Genomic DNA, 16303 nt, shown 5'->3' with positions numbered 1-16303 from the left:
CACATTTGTAAATTCAGAATAAAAGAAAATCTAATTCACCTAACAGAAAAATGTGTATTTGAACATACTTGAAACATGGATTATTTGTTTTATTAATAATTTTTACTTCAAATAATGTAAGCATCTCAAATATACTATCTAATTGATTATTTATACAAAAAAATTCTAATAAGCAATTTTGTGAAAGTAATAAGTGTCATTTAAAAAAAGTAATACAGTCAAACCTGTTTTTATGCGGTGGATAGGGACCGCATTAAAAAAAATCTCACGAAACTTCACGAATGGCTGTAAATAATAGTTTTCGCAACACAATTTAAAAAATATTTTTTTTATGCGGTCAACAGGGACCGCATAAAAAAAGTCTCACATAGAAAATAACTCAAAACCGTACGAAATAGAATTTATTGACAACAGATGTCAGCACTTGACTGCATTGTCTCGTCTATCGTCTATTTTACATATTTTTGTCCAGGTGGTGTTTTGTTGACTTAAAAAGTAAATTATTTCATTTTTTGCATATTCATGCAATAATATTACTATAATAAGTGCATTTATGCTATAATAAGTTTATTTAGCTATAATAAGTTAACGTGAGACATGACAAATCGCACGAGACTAGTCGCCAACTATACCGCACAAATAAAAACCACACAAATTAAAAATTCGCATTAAAAAAATCGCACATAAAAAGACCGCATAAAAACAGGTTTGACTGTAATTATATTAATTTACACAGACATTAGTGCATATTAATTAATGTAGTATCATAATATGAACCTTGAATATATATAATCTGACAGTTCTTACATGAAAAAATTATATTTAATGATGTTAACTTACGTTAGGAGTAAAAAGTAGAAGTTTTCCTATCTTAAAACATTTAAAAAGTAATTTTTGAAGTTCAAAACTCAATTTTGACACTTCAAAACATTTATATTTATTTAAACATTCACATATTTTATAGCTTCTTAGAAGCAACTTTTTTGGATATTCAAAAACATTTAATTTCAAATGAAGTCAAGCTACTATTGTACATTATGATTATTTTCATATTATAAAAATTATATTTAATTGTAACAAAAAAAAAATTGATATTTCTTCATAATCTCTACAATCAATAATCAAGATAACAGGTCTTATGGCAAATTATTCCAACTTAAGACCAATGTTTAAAGGTCATTCAAAAAAGAATAACTTGTAACCATATAAACAGTGACAAACTGACTAATGTTCAATTTATCACTATTTATTTAATTACTAAATTAAGCACATCAACATAACTATTTACTGCTGTAATCATTTGGTTTTCAATCCGTTCAAAATTACCAATTTGATGAGAAAGTTTAAAAATTAATTTAATTATTTAACTTTCTAAATTATCAAATTTATAATAATATAATGCTACCATTTGTATTTCTGCTAAAATAAACTTAAAAATTTATATATGTATAAGTGGAAGAAAAATCTTATTCAAAACAAAATCTAATTCCAAACAATAAATCAAAATTGCTAGACTTAATAACTTATTTATATCATAAAAAAAAAAAGAAATTACTGAAAGTGAGCATGAATTGCCACATGTTATTAGCCTTAATAATTTTTTAATTTATAACATTTATTAATATTTTTAAAATACCTAAAGTTACAATTTCTGCAAATATTAAATAAGTAACCAAATTACATTATCCAAATGTAAAACAACAGCTGTTTTCAGAAATAAATAATTTAATGTATAATATATCCTAAAACCTTGGCTATGCCACCCTCAGGTATAAGTGTAGAAGCAAAACTTTGCACAGGAATATTAACTTTTTCATGGATAAGATACTCTCTTATATAACCATGCCCTACAGACAAAGTTTTGGGATCATTTATATTTCACTGATTATTAAATAAGAGATAATGAACCAATTATCTTTAGTTTGTTTATTAAGTTACGGCAATGCAACACTTGGGCAATCTGCCTAGGGGGATGCCTTCTGGGAGTTCTTTTTAAGGATAACTGGCCCCTCGGATAACTGGATTTTCTCCACGTCTGTATCCAGAAAACTCTGCGAGACCAGTCTATCCTGGTGAAACACAAACCCACAACCAAACAGGGAATGGAACTGCTTGGCCACTGATAGACCTAATTATCTTTAGTGATAAATTAGTGACAGAGACCATATACAACATCTTATTTTCTCAAGGAAAACATTACATTCTATCGTTAGAATATATCATTGTAATATAACCCTTGAGAATGCCTTGTATAACAAGCCAAAAACATTTGTGATTATTAAATATTTTCCTTGGCAAAATAAGGTGTTATATGTGGTTTACATTACTGCTGAGGATAAGTGGTTGAGAAATTAGTGGCATAGTTTAAAACTAGTAAAATTTAGCAAATCAGACTTATCATTTAGCTTTAAGCTTAACTGACTAAAGTTTATAGAAATAGATAAATAGACTAAAGTTTGTATAACATAAAAATAAGTATAAAAATTTATTAAAAACAATATTTATGACTTGAAGACAACATAATATTTAGTCAAAAATTCATTATATAGTCAATCTTTTGTAGACTTTTGCCTACAAATGTAGGTCAATGGTTGTGTGATCTGGTAATCTTGTAACACAAAAAGAACAAATTTGAAGTATTAAAGTTTATATTATCTTCTAGATACAAATATTTTTTTCAAATTTATACTTGGTATGTGTCAAAATCTATGATGTAACGTAATAGAAGGCCATCAACAATCATTCTTCCAAATTCCTTAGGTTATTACTAGCGTAGAAATCTTTCCAACAAATATAAATTATATCTGCATAGTCCAATACTTGAAAACATTCAACACACACATCAAATCATACAAAAAAAAAAAGCTTAGGCACATATGAATCAAACAATTTCTGAAAAATCTGCTATCATATTATGTAACATTTATAAGACAATGCACACACATTTTATCAAATGAATTTTGTACTTTTTAAGCATTCCAAATTAAATATTTTCATATTTAATTTTTTACTGCATACCAAAATAAAATTTTTATATATTTATTATAAAATCTTGTATCATTTTTAACTTTCACAACAAATGTAATACATGTAGCAATACTTCTAATTTATTGTTGTCATGACCAAAATAAATGTTTAAATCTAAATTTTTGGATTTTTGATATGTATAATCAATTCAAAAAGAAGAGAAAGAAAGAAAAAAAAAATTTGATATATTGAGAACTACAGAGAATGAATACCATTCATTATGAAAATATTCTTATAACTATTCTAGAAATTAGCAAACATAAATAATTAGAAAGTAAAAGTATAAACAAATGCTACAGAACAAATCTATTGAATCTTTACAATCGAATCTTAGTGTAATGAAAACATTGTTATTAAAAGACTTGACAACTTCAAGTAGGACCTTTTTAAGAATAGGAACAAATAAATTTTTATTCATTCTTTATTTATTTCAATGAGTTTTTGTCACTTAATAATAAAAAAAATTCTGTATAATTTAAAATGTAATTCTAACTTTCATTTCCAAACACACATTTTATATTTAAATCAAAAAGATTTCATTTTAAATTCTTTTTCAATAATGTTTTATATATTATCTACTTATTTATGTTTAAGCAAAATAATTAGCTGTATTTTGCTGGAAAATTATATATTTCTCTAAATTTATTCTCTATATTATATGTAGTATTTCATTAAAGTTAAATAGATTAAAATTAAAACAATATATATTAATTATATATTTATTTATGTAAACTTCAACTTCATTTAAATTTTATAGGTATTTCAATTCTCCATGAAAATGTAGAGAATGTGTATTTTTAACTGAAGATGAGCTTTAAAAGCCAAAATGTTTGTTATATAGAATTGTTATCAATCATTAAAAATATCAGGAAACTAATTACACTGCATGAGAAACAGGCTAATAAATTGAGAATAAAGACAAAAGCATGAACTAAATCCTATATTGTAATGATTTATTCAAGTAGAAATTTCTTTTCTCTACATTTAAAGCTGCTAAATGAAAAGAAAACATTTTGGAAAATAGATACAAAGAGAATTGTTAACATTCTAAACTAGTAAGAACTTTATATATAGATATAATATAGAAAAAATCTTTGACTTATGTAGGGAAATTAGTCATGTTCTTGATAAACTATAGATATGTAAGAATGTAATACAATTACATTTGCATAAAGTAAGTATATTAAATATATACTATTTTCCATATATCCCAATAGTTTTTACTATAAACATTACCATTCCCTCTTCATACAAATGATGTTAAATTGTAAATAAAATCATTCAGTTTCAGAAACTATATTCAAAAATTCGAAACATGTTATTACAGAGAACTCAAAGCCTTTCACACCAAAACTACATAGAAAATATAAAGAAAATGCAACCACCTTTCAACAATATAGAGTTTAGTTTACTTCCAGACTTACAGGACTTCACTTTTAAAAACTGTTAAAAAACAATAACTGTAGTTAAAAGTCTCTTTTGTGTATTTCCACACTCCTCACTGTCATGGGGAATGTGAAATTTTTTTAAGTTTATACTATTCTAAACATTTAAAAAGAATGTTGAAAATATATGTTATTCTTTTAAATCTGTAACATGCATTCCATCTCTCAAAGATTCAGAGTGGTTTCAGATCTTTTGTGTTTTATGTCAAAACTTTTTTTGCCTGAGGACTACAGTAATATATTGTCAAAAGTACTTATGTGAATTTTGTTCAATTAAACTCTCTAAAACATTGAAAGAGTTGATTTCTTCATTTTTTTCAATGATTATTCACTTAAATTTTACCTAAAAAAATAGTGATTACATAATAATTTAAAATTTTTCATCAAGTATGCAATAAATTAAAATCATCTTTTAAAATATTCAAACAATACAAATTAAATAATACTAAATATTCATTCTCATCACAAATAGCATTTTCAGATTCAGGTTAGATTTTCACTTCTCACAGTTCATCAACTTATTATTTCTATTATCAATTGCCGTCAACAACTCCTTGAAAGTTGTTAACATAATGATAGAAAAAGTTCTCATTTAAGTTGTTTTTTCTTTCTTTTCACTTCAACATCTCACTGTATTTGCTTAAACTATTTTTTATTTGTTATTTAATGCCATATGAATTTGTTTTAAAAGAAGTAAAAAATTTTTATAGTTTATCAAGACAAATTGTTTTTAATATGTTTTAACATGCATATTTTTATGAGCTTTGGATGTTTAAGCCATTCAGTAATAGTAATGGTTATAATAGTAAAACAGTATTTGCAACTTCAGGTGTCAGCCATTGATAAGTGTAAGATATCACTGTGATTATTGAACAAAATAACTGCAATTCTTAAACTTTTTATAAAAAGCAAGTTATTGTGTTGCTCAGTAATATGAACCTCCCTCAAGAAATAAAGCCTTTTATATATAAGGGCTGGATACTATAATTTTACATTTAAATATATTTAATGACTTCTGCCTACAAAATATAAAATTTTAATTACTTAATTAAAATCATATCTAATTATAATAACTTCTTAAAATATTCCAGAAAATCTACTTCAATTCCAACATACAAAGAAAACAAATTAGTCTTATACATTTATTTACATTAATCATTCAAAATTAAATAAGTGAAATAATTTTATTTTGCAACCAGTCCTCATAGAGCATTAATTTATTTCATTAATATTAACTACAAATATTTTTTTAAACTTGCTACATTTTTTAACATTTATTTTTCCTAATTACCAATACAAATATACAAAAAAAGAAGATAGCCATAAAGTCTGGAAACACACACAAATATACATAAAAAATGAACTTTTAATATTACATTACATTATATAATATGTTCAATGTGTTCTTCTCATTAGAAATGCATGTGTTTAATGCACCATGCAAAACTGTAATGCATTAACACAACATTTCCATCAATCTAAACCATTTTCTAACATTATGGTTACACTGCATTTTAAATTAGATTGTATTATTAAAAATTTACAAATTTAGAAGAAATGCTCGAACATAAAATTATTTTCATATCTTGTCCCTTCCACCCCTCAGGAACACAAGTTCACTTCACCATGCGTTCCTGAGAAATGTGAAGAGCAAGATATAAAGACTTTTATTTTATATTAAAGTATATCCTGGTTTATTTACTTATTTATTTTATTTACAATTAGGAAATGTCACGTGACAACAGATTTCCTCTGCAGATCAACATAAAATGTTTAAAAGATAAAAACAAATGGAGAAAAAAAAAATACTAAAAAACAATAGTAACAAGAAAAAAAACAGTGGATATAAAAAGTTAAAACTTACGAAATATAGATTACAATATCAATTAAATTATATTCCACTTTTGGAAAATGTTAAAACTATTAGGAAAACTATTGTAAATATTTTGTAAGCTTTAAAATATGTCTGGAAGGACAGTTTAATTTTCTTAATTAAAGTAATGATTTCATTAATACTGCTTATACTACCTTTCCAAGTGTTAGAAGATTTCAAAACTAATTATTAAACTACTACAGAACAAACAGTATATTTGAAAATGTAATCTTTACTGTTAAATATTTCACATTAATAATTGAAAATTTTGTTGCTGCAGAAATGCCATTTTTTACATATGCATACACACAGTCTGGAAGTAATTCACAATTCTGGTAATGGAATTGATTCTTAATTAAGCAATAGTTAAATCAGATAATTTTTTCTCCATTTCCCTATACTTAAAAGCGACTAAATTATATCATATATATTTAAAAATTACCATAAAAACAATTTTCCAATTTCTATCAACAATTTTTTCTCATAATTGAAAAGTTTTCTGTTAAAATAATATTTAAATTTACTTAAAATATGAATAGAGATAAAGCACTTTAATAAAAATTGGAACCACTTTTTTAAAAATTATAATGAAAATGATAAAATAGTAAGTGTCTGTTTTTATTAATCAAACTAACAATTATTTTACAAATTTTTGTGTGTAACATCAATAAATGTGTCAGCAAAAATTTGTTAAAGTGACATGAACAGTTTGGAAAATATCTGTTTATATTCAAGTAATATTCAATTTATCCAGTTACAACTATACTGCCTATATTATATTACTATATAATTTATATATGAACATGTTATAACAACAGTTACCAACATTATCAATCTATAACATATTGACAATTAATTTTCAGTTAGTTAATAATTACATGAATTTGATACTACAATCAGCTATATAGCTTTATGTTACAAATATAACAATTAAATTTATAATTCTAAAAAACCCTAACAAAGAAACAATTTTAATTAAATTAGGATTTAAACCAATAACACTTAACATGCCGAGAGAGTTCATTACCATCACAACATCCTCTTCCTCTATTTATATATATAGATTATTATCCTTGTTTCACCATCGGAATATTATGACTCTGAATATTCAATTATTATAACTGGTCATGTAGTCTTTAAATATATAAAGTTACAGGTTCTTGCATTTGAAAATTTTACTATTTTTAATCAAAGCATTGCATTACTATAATCTTATACATCCCAAGTTTTATAGTTGGCGTAACTAAACGTAAATATAAACTCAATACTACAAATGTAAATATTTCAAATAAAAATCAACAGAATTCATTAACTGTTTTAAATTTATAGCTCCTACTTTTATTGAGTGAATAAATTTATATCTGATGAAAAATTCTAACAACTTATGAGTGGTTAATACAGGAATCAGTGTAACAGGTAATACATATTTAATATTTTTTTATTTATTTAGGTAGCAAAGTGTGACTAACAGTTTTAATTAATTAGAAGAAGAATAAATTTTCAAAATGAAGATGAGTTGCATAAACAGCAAGGTAATGCTAGATCATGTTAACACCTGTAAATTTGAAAATTCAATCATTTGATCAAGTTTAAAATTGATAAATTCTTGAAAATTTTATGCAAGTACTTTAAATTAATTCTTGAAAAAACAGTCTTCAGTAGATTAAATTAAATCATTTAAATCAATTTGTTTGAGAATGAATATTGATAAAAGTATTGATGATAATACCAGGAATGAATATGATAAATTATTATTTTGTCATTTTGAAACTTTCAATTTTGATTCCTTTCTAAAATTCTTAGATCTCTCATTTATACCTACTGGACAACAGAAAAATCTGCAGGTTTTTTCAATCAATATACTTATTTTCTACTTGTAAGACATTTTGAAGATAGAAAAATATAATTAACATCTGATAGATTGAAATCATTAATCTTTGGGAAACCTGTCCTAAACCTCTATTAATTGTCTAATTTGATTAAGCAAATATCAAAAATTTGGCACTTTAACCAATGGCAACATTAGTTAAAGTATCAAATTTAACCAATAGAACATAAGTTGGTTTCTCAAAAGATCAGCTATCTGAATTATTGGGTGTGTTGTCTAGTAAGTTGTTTTAATGTAGCTAGATAAGCAAGTCAATGACATAGCATGTTTTATTTGAAACATTATGTCATTGGCTTGCTTATCTAGCTATATTATAGCCATCTTACTAGGCAACATGTCCATTATTCCATTATTTAGCAGTTATCTTTATTTTTCTTTAATGAATGGGATTATATTTTAAACTGGATTAGACATTTGGCTGTACTATAGATTACCCCCTAAGGAATTTTGGGATTTTGAGTATATATTTGAACTCAGGGGACCGAGACAAGTTCAACGATACCCTACTTTTGGATCAGGGACCAAAAAATACGAAAGTTATAATATTTACGATTTCTTGCCTTTCACAGTGCATTCCACACCATTTCAGATTTTTCCGCTGCCTAGCAATGACGGTCATCTTCCAGAGGGATAGGTTAGGTTTGTTGGACAAGCCGCGATAGCAGCACGTAGTACTAGCCGACCGCGAGCGTGTCGGCAGCTGAGGGGCCATAGGCCCAGAGGTCGAGGAGCGCGAGGATGTGCGAAAAGGACTTAACTCCAAATGCAGATGATCGGTGCTCGTGGATCTGCCTCTGCTGAAGGTATATATCACCCACTTGCTGGACCACCCGTTAAACACATAATATGCTTAGCAGAGAGAGCGACGTGACTCCCGATCATCGTGCGATTGCCAGAAAAAAGTATGATAACTTTCTTATTTTTCGTCTCCGGTCCAAAAGTAGGGTATCGTTGAACTCATCTCGGTCTCCTCAGTTCAGCAATATACTCAAAGTCCCAAGATTCCATAGGGTGGTAATCTATAGCATCCCCAGACGTTTTCCTCTACTTTTTTTATAATCCATTATCAAACTTTTAAATTAATTTTGTGATTTATATCAAGATTTTTTATAGAAAATAAGATATTACAATTTGAAAACATTTAACACATTGTAATCACAGTATCATCCTTAATTAACATTCATATTTTATAAAGTTAAGACTCACTTTTCATTTATGTTTTGAGAATCTTTCATCCTGCAGAAGCATGCAATGAGCAAGATCTCAATATATGATTTTGTATACTATAATTTTTTGAAGATGTAATAAAAAAAAAACTGCAAAAATAAGAAAAAGATACAAAAAATGTTTTACTTTGTTTAATTATGATAATTCAATGAAGTATAAAACAATTTAAATTGATTTAAATTAAGTTATACACTTCACTGGGAGATTTTGAAAGTAATTCTTTGAGTTTGATTCTTTGAAAGTAAGAGAAAAAAAATATATATTTTCTCTCACTTTCTATCCCCCAATGATTGGAATATTACCTAAAAGTACTTGAAATTTCTACAAAATTTTGCTCCAAGAAAAGCAATTTGAATTAGATTTTTCACTTCAGGAATTTTTAAACAAGTAGAAAGTATAAAACAACTGAAAAGTCACATTAAATGGATTTCATTAATTCTCAATTAAAAAACGAAAACTGAAAACAAAATTGCATTGAATGGCATACAAATGATGATGAAGCATTTTAATAATAACGTAAATTAGAAATTTGATTTGAACATTTCACAAGTATGTAAAAACATGGTGTAAAAAAACTGAACACACATTCATATGTGCACAAACATACTATATATAGCAAGTGTGGCCAACCATGTCCTAATAGGAGCCATATATCACTTATCAAAAATATATGCAAGATTCATATTCTCTGTTAGAACAGTATTATATATATAAAGTTTAAGTTTATTGTGGAAAACATATCAGAACATATATAAAAAGTTATGTAAAGAAACTACATGGGAGCCACAGTGAGGAGCTGGAACAATCACTTGCAGCTTTTGAGTCACGGTTTGGCCACCATGGATGTATAGCATTGATCTTTGGTATTGTAAATACCTCTTAATATAAATTAATAATTCAACAAAGAATCTGTTTACACTTTTAAAAAATGCATTTAATCTTACCCACTAATTTTAATAAAAACATTTGGTATTTTAAACATAAGATTATTTACAAAGAACATGCATGCAAATCTGTTTTAGAATTTACAGAGATGCTTTTGTTTTAAAAATGTTCAAGTTCAAATTAAGATTAGAATTAATTTATCTAGAGCGTTCTTAAACAAAGGATGTGTGTGCAATTTCTTATACGACAAGAGTGAATCAATAGAGTTATTATTCACACTTATTGACATGTAAAATTTTGTTTTTCTAAGTCAGAAATCATTCTTCTAAATATCAAATAATTTTATTAAGCATAATTTCTGTTTTTTATCTTATAAAATGGAGCTGAATTCAGAAACTCAAAAAAAAAAACTTAGGTAATAAAATAATTTTTATATAGTTGCTATACAAATTGTACAAAAGTTCTTGTACAATAGTTCTGTACAGAATTAATTTTTTGAGCACAAAACACTCATTTCAGTTATTATACTTCATATACATGAAGGAGATTGCATTACTGATCTAAAGTATGAGAATTTAAAAGCTCTGTTTACATTATTGATAAATAAATCCATTGCATTTTTATCATTTATCAACACACATTAATCTATCAAAAACAAGAGGATATCAATTTGAATGAAAACCATTTCTTTTTAAAAGCATTCAGACAAAAATTAAAGATAATTTAGATAATGAAAGTCTTGTGATAATCTAAATTAAATAAGAACATTCATCTCATAATTTGTCCACCCACTTTAGTATTATAATTAGAAAAACTGAACCAAAGGAGAGCCAATTTACACAAGAGACTTTGTAATAATTTGTTTAGAACTCAAAATTACTTTTATTCATATTAATATTCCTTTATATGAGATATATAGTATAACGATATAATAAAATTAAGAATAAATTAAAAAGTGGACTTTGTTACATATTTTTTAAGCATTATTTTTATTTTTTTATAATGAATTATGACTTTTTAACACTATTAAGAATTATTAGGTGTTGGATGCATTATAAATGGTCATTATATTTACAAAAACAACATTCTGACAGCAAATAAGGTCTAAAATAAAATAACTATTTGAAGCATATATATTTAACTCAAAAATCAATATTAAATTTTTCAACCTGAATCATCAAATATATGAAAATTTGAATTGATTTTTAAATTAAAATGATGCAATATTTTCTCTTTAGAATTTCTCCCATAAGATGCATCACAGTATAATCATTTGACATTACAATTAAGTAATTGTAACGGAATATTACGAATTTAGAAATATTATTACACATTTTTCTTTTTGATAATTTATTACAAGTTTTTAACACCATATTAAGCATCATTAAATGTTGAATGCATTATAAACGGCCATTATATTTATGAAAATGCCATTCTGACAGTAAACAAGATCTAAATTGATATAACTATTACTCAACATGCACTTTAAACATATATACTTAACTCAAACACAAAACAATATTAGATATTCCACCTTAATCATCAAAATACAAAGCATGCAATGCCATAACGTCATAAATGCCACTTTTCTCTAAATTAATTTTATCGAAGAAACGAATTCTAAATGCAATGCTTTCTGCCGCAAAAAAAAAATATCACTGCATCGGCAGTGCCATAAGCGGGTGTATTTCGAAGTCAAATTCACGTGCAAGCCACAACGTATCTTTTGGTGCTTAAAACATTATGGCATATGTTTACATCATTTTGTTATTAAAGAGAATTTGTAACCTAGTGAGTTTTTTATTGTAAAACTGAAATAAATTCCCTGAAGGAATTCTTTCACTAGAAAAAAAGTTTGTTTTTTTTTGGCATGTACAATATTATGGCATTGCCACTTCATACATGAAAATTTGAATTTATTTTTAAATTAAAACGATGCATCTTAATTAGACGAGTGCAAGAAATTCCATTCTCCCATAAGATGCATCGGAATATATAAATCAGCATAACACATTACAATTAAGTAACGGTAACGGATACAAAAAAAAAACACAAACGGACAAACAGACTTACGATTCAGCTTCGATAGATTTGAGTTTAGCCACGTAATTCGACGGAATATACCCTTCATGCTTGGTAGACTTGGACCTAGCGAACCACCAATCTCCCTGAGTATCGTTTAATATTTCCAAGTGTTCACCTTTCTTAAAACTCAGATCCTCGTCGGTCCTTGCATCGTAATCGTAGAGGGCCACAAACACTTTCATACAGACTCCGGAACTCGAATCCGTATCAGACGGAACTGGAGGTAAATTTGGTCCATTCCTACCGAATATCGGATCCGGAAATCGAAGATTGGGGTGCTCGTGAGTCTGCAATAACGAATTGATAGTGACGGGTTCGTTGTCGATCACTCGGTCGACGGGACCGACCAAATCGCGACCTTTATGGACGTTTTTCTTGCTTCCACGGTGACAGCAATTGCCCATGATTGATATTTATGTCATTTAGAATTGTTTAAACTTAAGACGGATTAAATAACTACGATATTTTACCATCAAAATGTCATTTTAACACACGTAAACAACACCCGACCTACAGCGTATTCCATCTTGTAATGAATTCTTCTTCCTGCCAACTTCACACCCACTGTTGCTATGGTAACTCCGCGATACGCGACATAAATCGCCGATATTTAATTTATTTTAAGGCCTACTCCGGTTAAAACCTTGATTTATTTTATTTATTTCGAGTAAAATTTGCGTGATTAAGATTGAATCTGCAAATTTTGTACATATATATTTTTTTTATTTTTAATTTTTCGTAAATTAGTGCGGACTGAGTATCCTTCCGCCGTGCCAGACGATCGTATATATAGTCCTACTTCCCCACTCAACGAATTTTCGTTTCGTAAGTTATAATATTAAAATTAGAAACGAAATTTTATTAATTTGCAATCAAAGAAGTTAAAATTTAAATTAATGAAATAAAAAAATAATTTAAAAAATTTTTAATTAAATAAATATAAATATATCGTTTTTATGAAATATTCGCGAGTAATAACAAATTAACAATTTTATTAAAAAGAAGGAAATTAAAATTAATAAATATATTAAAATAATTTATTAAGGATTAATTAATTATACGTAAATTAATTTTTTTTAAATTATTATTTTGTTAGAGGATTACATGTTTTATTTCTAACAAAATAAAATTAGTGGAAATATGAAAGATTTAAAACTGATAATTCAGGAAAATGATTCATAATAAGGAAATGATCTGTTGATTATTTTATGATAAGCATTGCTCAATATTAAAAATAAGTTTTCATAGGAAATAATTTTCAGTAAAAATTGACGTCATGATGGTAATCATCCGCAGGGGGCGTTATTTACTTTTTAAGGCCAATGACGTCGCTTTTTGATGATCGCCTCTCAATATAATCGTCCGACCGTAATTTTTTCAGACAGCCGCTCTGTCCTGCAGGCAATTACGAACGTCTCTTTCTCATCGACGGCCATTATCTCAGACATTGCATCTATTGTCAGCAGGTTCCCCGCCCCCCTGGACCTCGTTTGGATCCCAGGACATTCGGGCATTCAGATTAACGAAGCGGCCGATAGGGCAGCCAGTCACACCGATCTTACTGGTTCCTGGCGCCATTCCCTTACCCCGAGAGACCTACGTCGGTTCAACAGGGACAAGATCGTGCTCGCCCTCACCGACAATTGGTCGGCTGCTCTCCGGCACAAGGGGAGGGAGCACCTCCGGCCGTTCTCTCCTTGGCCTTACCATCTGGCCTCCTCGCGCCGTGCGGAATCGCTTTTGGCGAGGTTACGTACTAATACGGCGCCTCTTCAATCTTTCCTTTTTTCTCGTCACCTTAGCCGCTCACCGGACTGCCAGCACTGCGGGCAGGAGGAATCCCCCGATCATTTTTGGCTGGTGTGTCCGGCGTACAACGAGGCCCGTCGGGAGTTGGGCCAAGCCCTTTCTTTGGACCTGAACCAGACTCGCCACCTCAGCCAACTTTACTGGCCACACGCGGGTTTAGACCCGAGCCACCACATCTCAGCCCTTGAGCGGTACATATATAAGACCGGCCGCTTCGCCTAACCACCAGGCGGCGCATCGGAAGAAAAGCCGACAACGGCCATACCTTCCAACATAAACCCACGAACAAGAACAAGAACAAGAACAAGGACGTCGCTTTTGCGACCGCCAAATGGGACCGCTGCTGAAAATTAAGCCATTGAATTAAGTCAAGGAATTGTCCCCTAACTTAAATATAAAAGGCTGTCCGTTAATTATAGGGTTCGGGTGTAAAAAGATTTGTACAAAATTAGAGATATTTCAAGGTTTTCTGGTGAGTTGTGTCATAAAAGAATGGTAACTCAGAGAAACGCACTTTTCGAGTTACCCTTAATGATAGGTTGCTCTACCTAACGTCCATCTTGTGAAATGATCAGAAATGCCAATTTACACTTATAGAGTGAAAGCGAACTCATCTAACTTTCTTTTGGAGTACAAGCAATAAATGAATCTTCATTTGTGTTTTACGCAAACTAAGTGCGTGTGAGTTTTCGTACATCATTTAAAAACAAGGAATTTGGTTTTGATCAACATACGACGAACAAACAACTACATAAAAATACTTACATGAACAATGCACAAACATTGATCGTTGGTTTATTTTATATTTAAGCAATAGGCTAGCTAAAAGTCACGAATTTTCTGTCGATAACGAGATTTGGAACCCATTAAGAATTAAGAAAAGGCCAACCCAGATGAAAGAGATGATCCCCAAAGTGTTCCAATGTATAGTAAGGCGCCCCGTAGAGTATTACATTAATTCAAGAAATTACAGAGAAAATTTGTAATTACTATTCATTATATTGTGTTTATGATTCTAAGTGCTTCATAATTAGAGCTGCTAACCGTTAGCTTTTGGGGTTCCTGTCAACTTGTCAGAGCATGATGCAATTTGGTTGCCCGTTGAAACGCCGAAGGTTTAGTGTCAAAGTTGCCAGATTAGGCGATTAATTAATCAGAAAATGAGTGACTGAAACAACTAAATTGCATTTAATTAACATATTTACCGGTTTTTTAAGGAATAATGTCAGTTTTCTCAATATTTTGAGATTGACAGGTCTGCAATTACCCTTGAATATCTTACTCGAGAAGTACATTAGTGTGCGGCAGTCGGCAACACTGCGACTGACCACCGTCCCCAACCGGCGTGACGTCAGGGTCGAGGCTAACCACTTTTCGGCTCGACGTGCTTCGGTTCGGACGTCCGCCTCGTGCGCTCCGACCCTTGTCTCCACGATCGACATTGTTATATTTTCTGTATATATATACAGTAGAGCATCGATTATCCGACTTAATTGGGGACTGGGTTGGTCGGATAACCGAAAAGTATGAAAAAATACATTATTAGTATAGTGTATTAGGCCTGGTTTAAATACTAGCCTCCCTTTCATGGTCGAGCCAGTGTTGCCAGCTAAAACATGCAAAAATTTAACAAAAATAATATTAAAGTAGCCAAGACATAGCCAAATATTGTAGCGCCACATCACTAGCAGACATTTGAATTTGCCGACTAGAATGCGGTCGGTTAACCGATAAGTCGGTTAATCGGGGGTCGGATAATCGATGCTCTACTGATAGAGTTGTACTTAGCTGTAAATAAACACGTGATAACGGCATTTAGACTTCCTTCAATTCAAGAATACACCATTCAACGCCACGACGACCCTGTTCGTGAATGCGATCGGATTGACCGATCTAGCCGACTTCGACTATAGAGAGGTACCCATAACGGTCCCCTCAAGTGTATTTCTCGTGCAAGAACTAAGAAGAGAAATGCCATAAGTAGTAAAGAAATCAATTAATTAAGTAACGAGTTACAAGTATATCCAGGACACGCCTGAACTTGTCGAGAGCGACCACAAACTT

The 16303-nt window shown here is 29.3% G+C and overlaps 1 protein-coding gene across 1 annotated transcript in view; it reads right to left on the bottom strand.

Annotated features, from left to right (window-relative positions):
- LOC136982262 (tyrosine-protein kinase Src42A-like) overlaps positions 1 to 13089 on the bottom strand; it is a 63595-nt gene extending 50506 nt beyond the window's left edge. Inside the window, exon 1 of the mRNA XM_067278734.1 lies at positions 12419 to 13089. Coding sequence (XP_067134835.1) covers positions 12419 to 12834 — 416 coding nt within the window. The 5' untranslated portion in view covers positions 12835 to 13089. The remainder of the gene's footprint in view (positions 1 to 12418) is intronic.
- Positions 13090 to 16303: the final 3214 nt, after the last annotated feature.

This window comes from Centruroides vittatus, unplaced genomic scaffold, assembly GCF_030686945.1.
Source record: "Centruroides vittatus isolate TY-2023 unplaced genomic scaffold, ASM3068694v2 contig_817, whole genome shotgun sequence".
Lineage (NCBI taxonomy): Eukaryota > Metazoa > Arthropoda > Arachnida > Scorpiones > Buthidae > Centruroides > Centruroides vittatus.
Note: the sequence above shows the minus strand (reverse complement) of the source record. Positions and strands in the feature narration are given on the sequence as shown.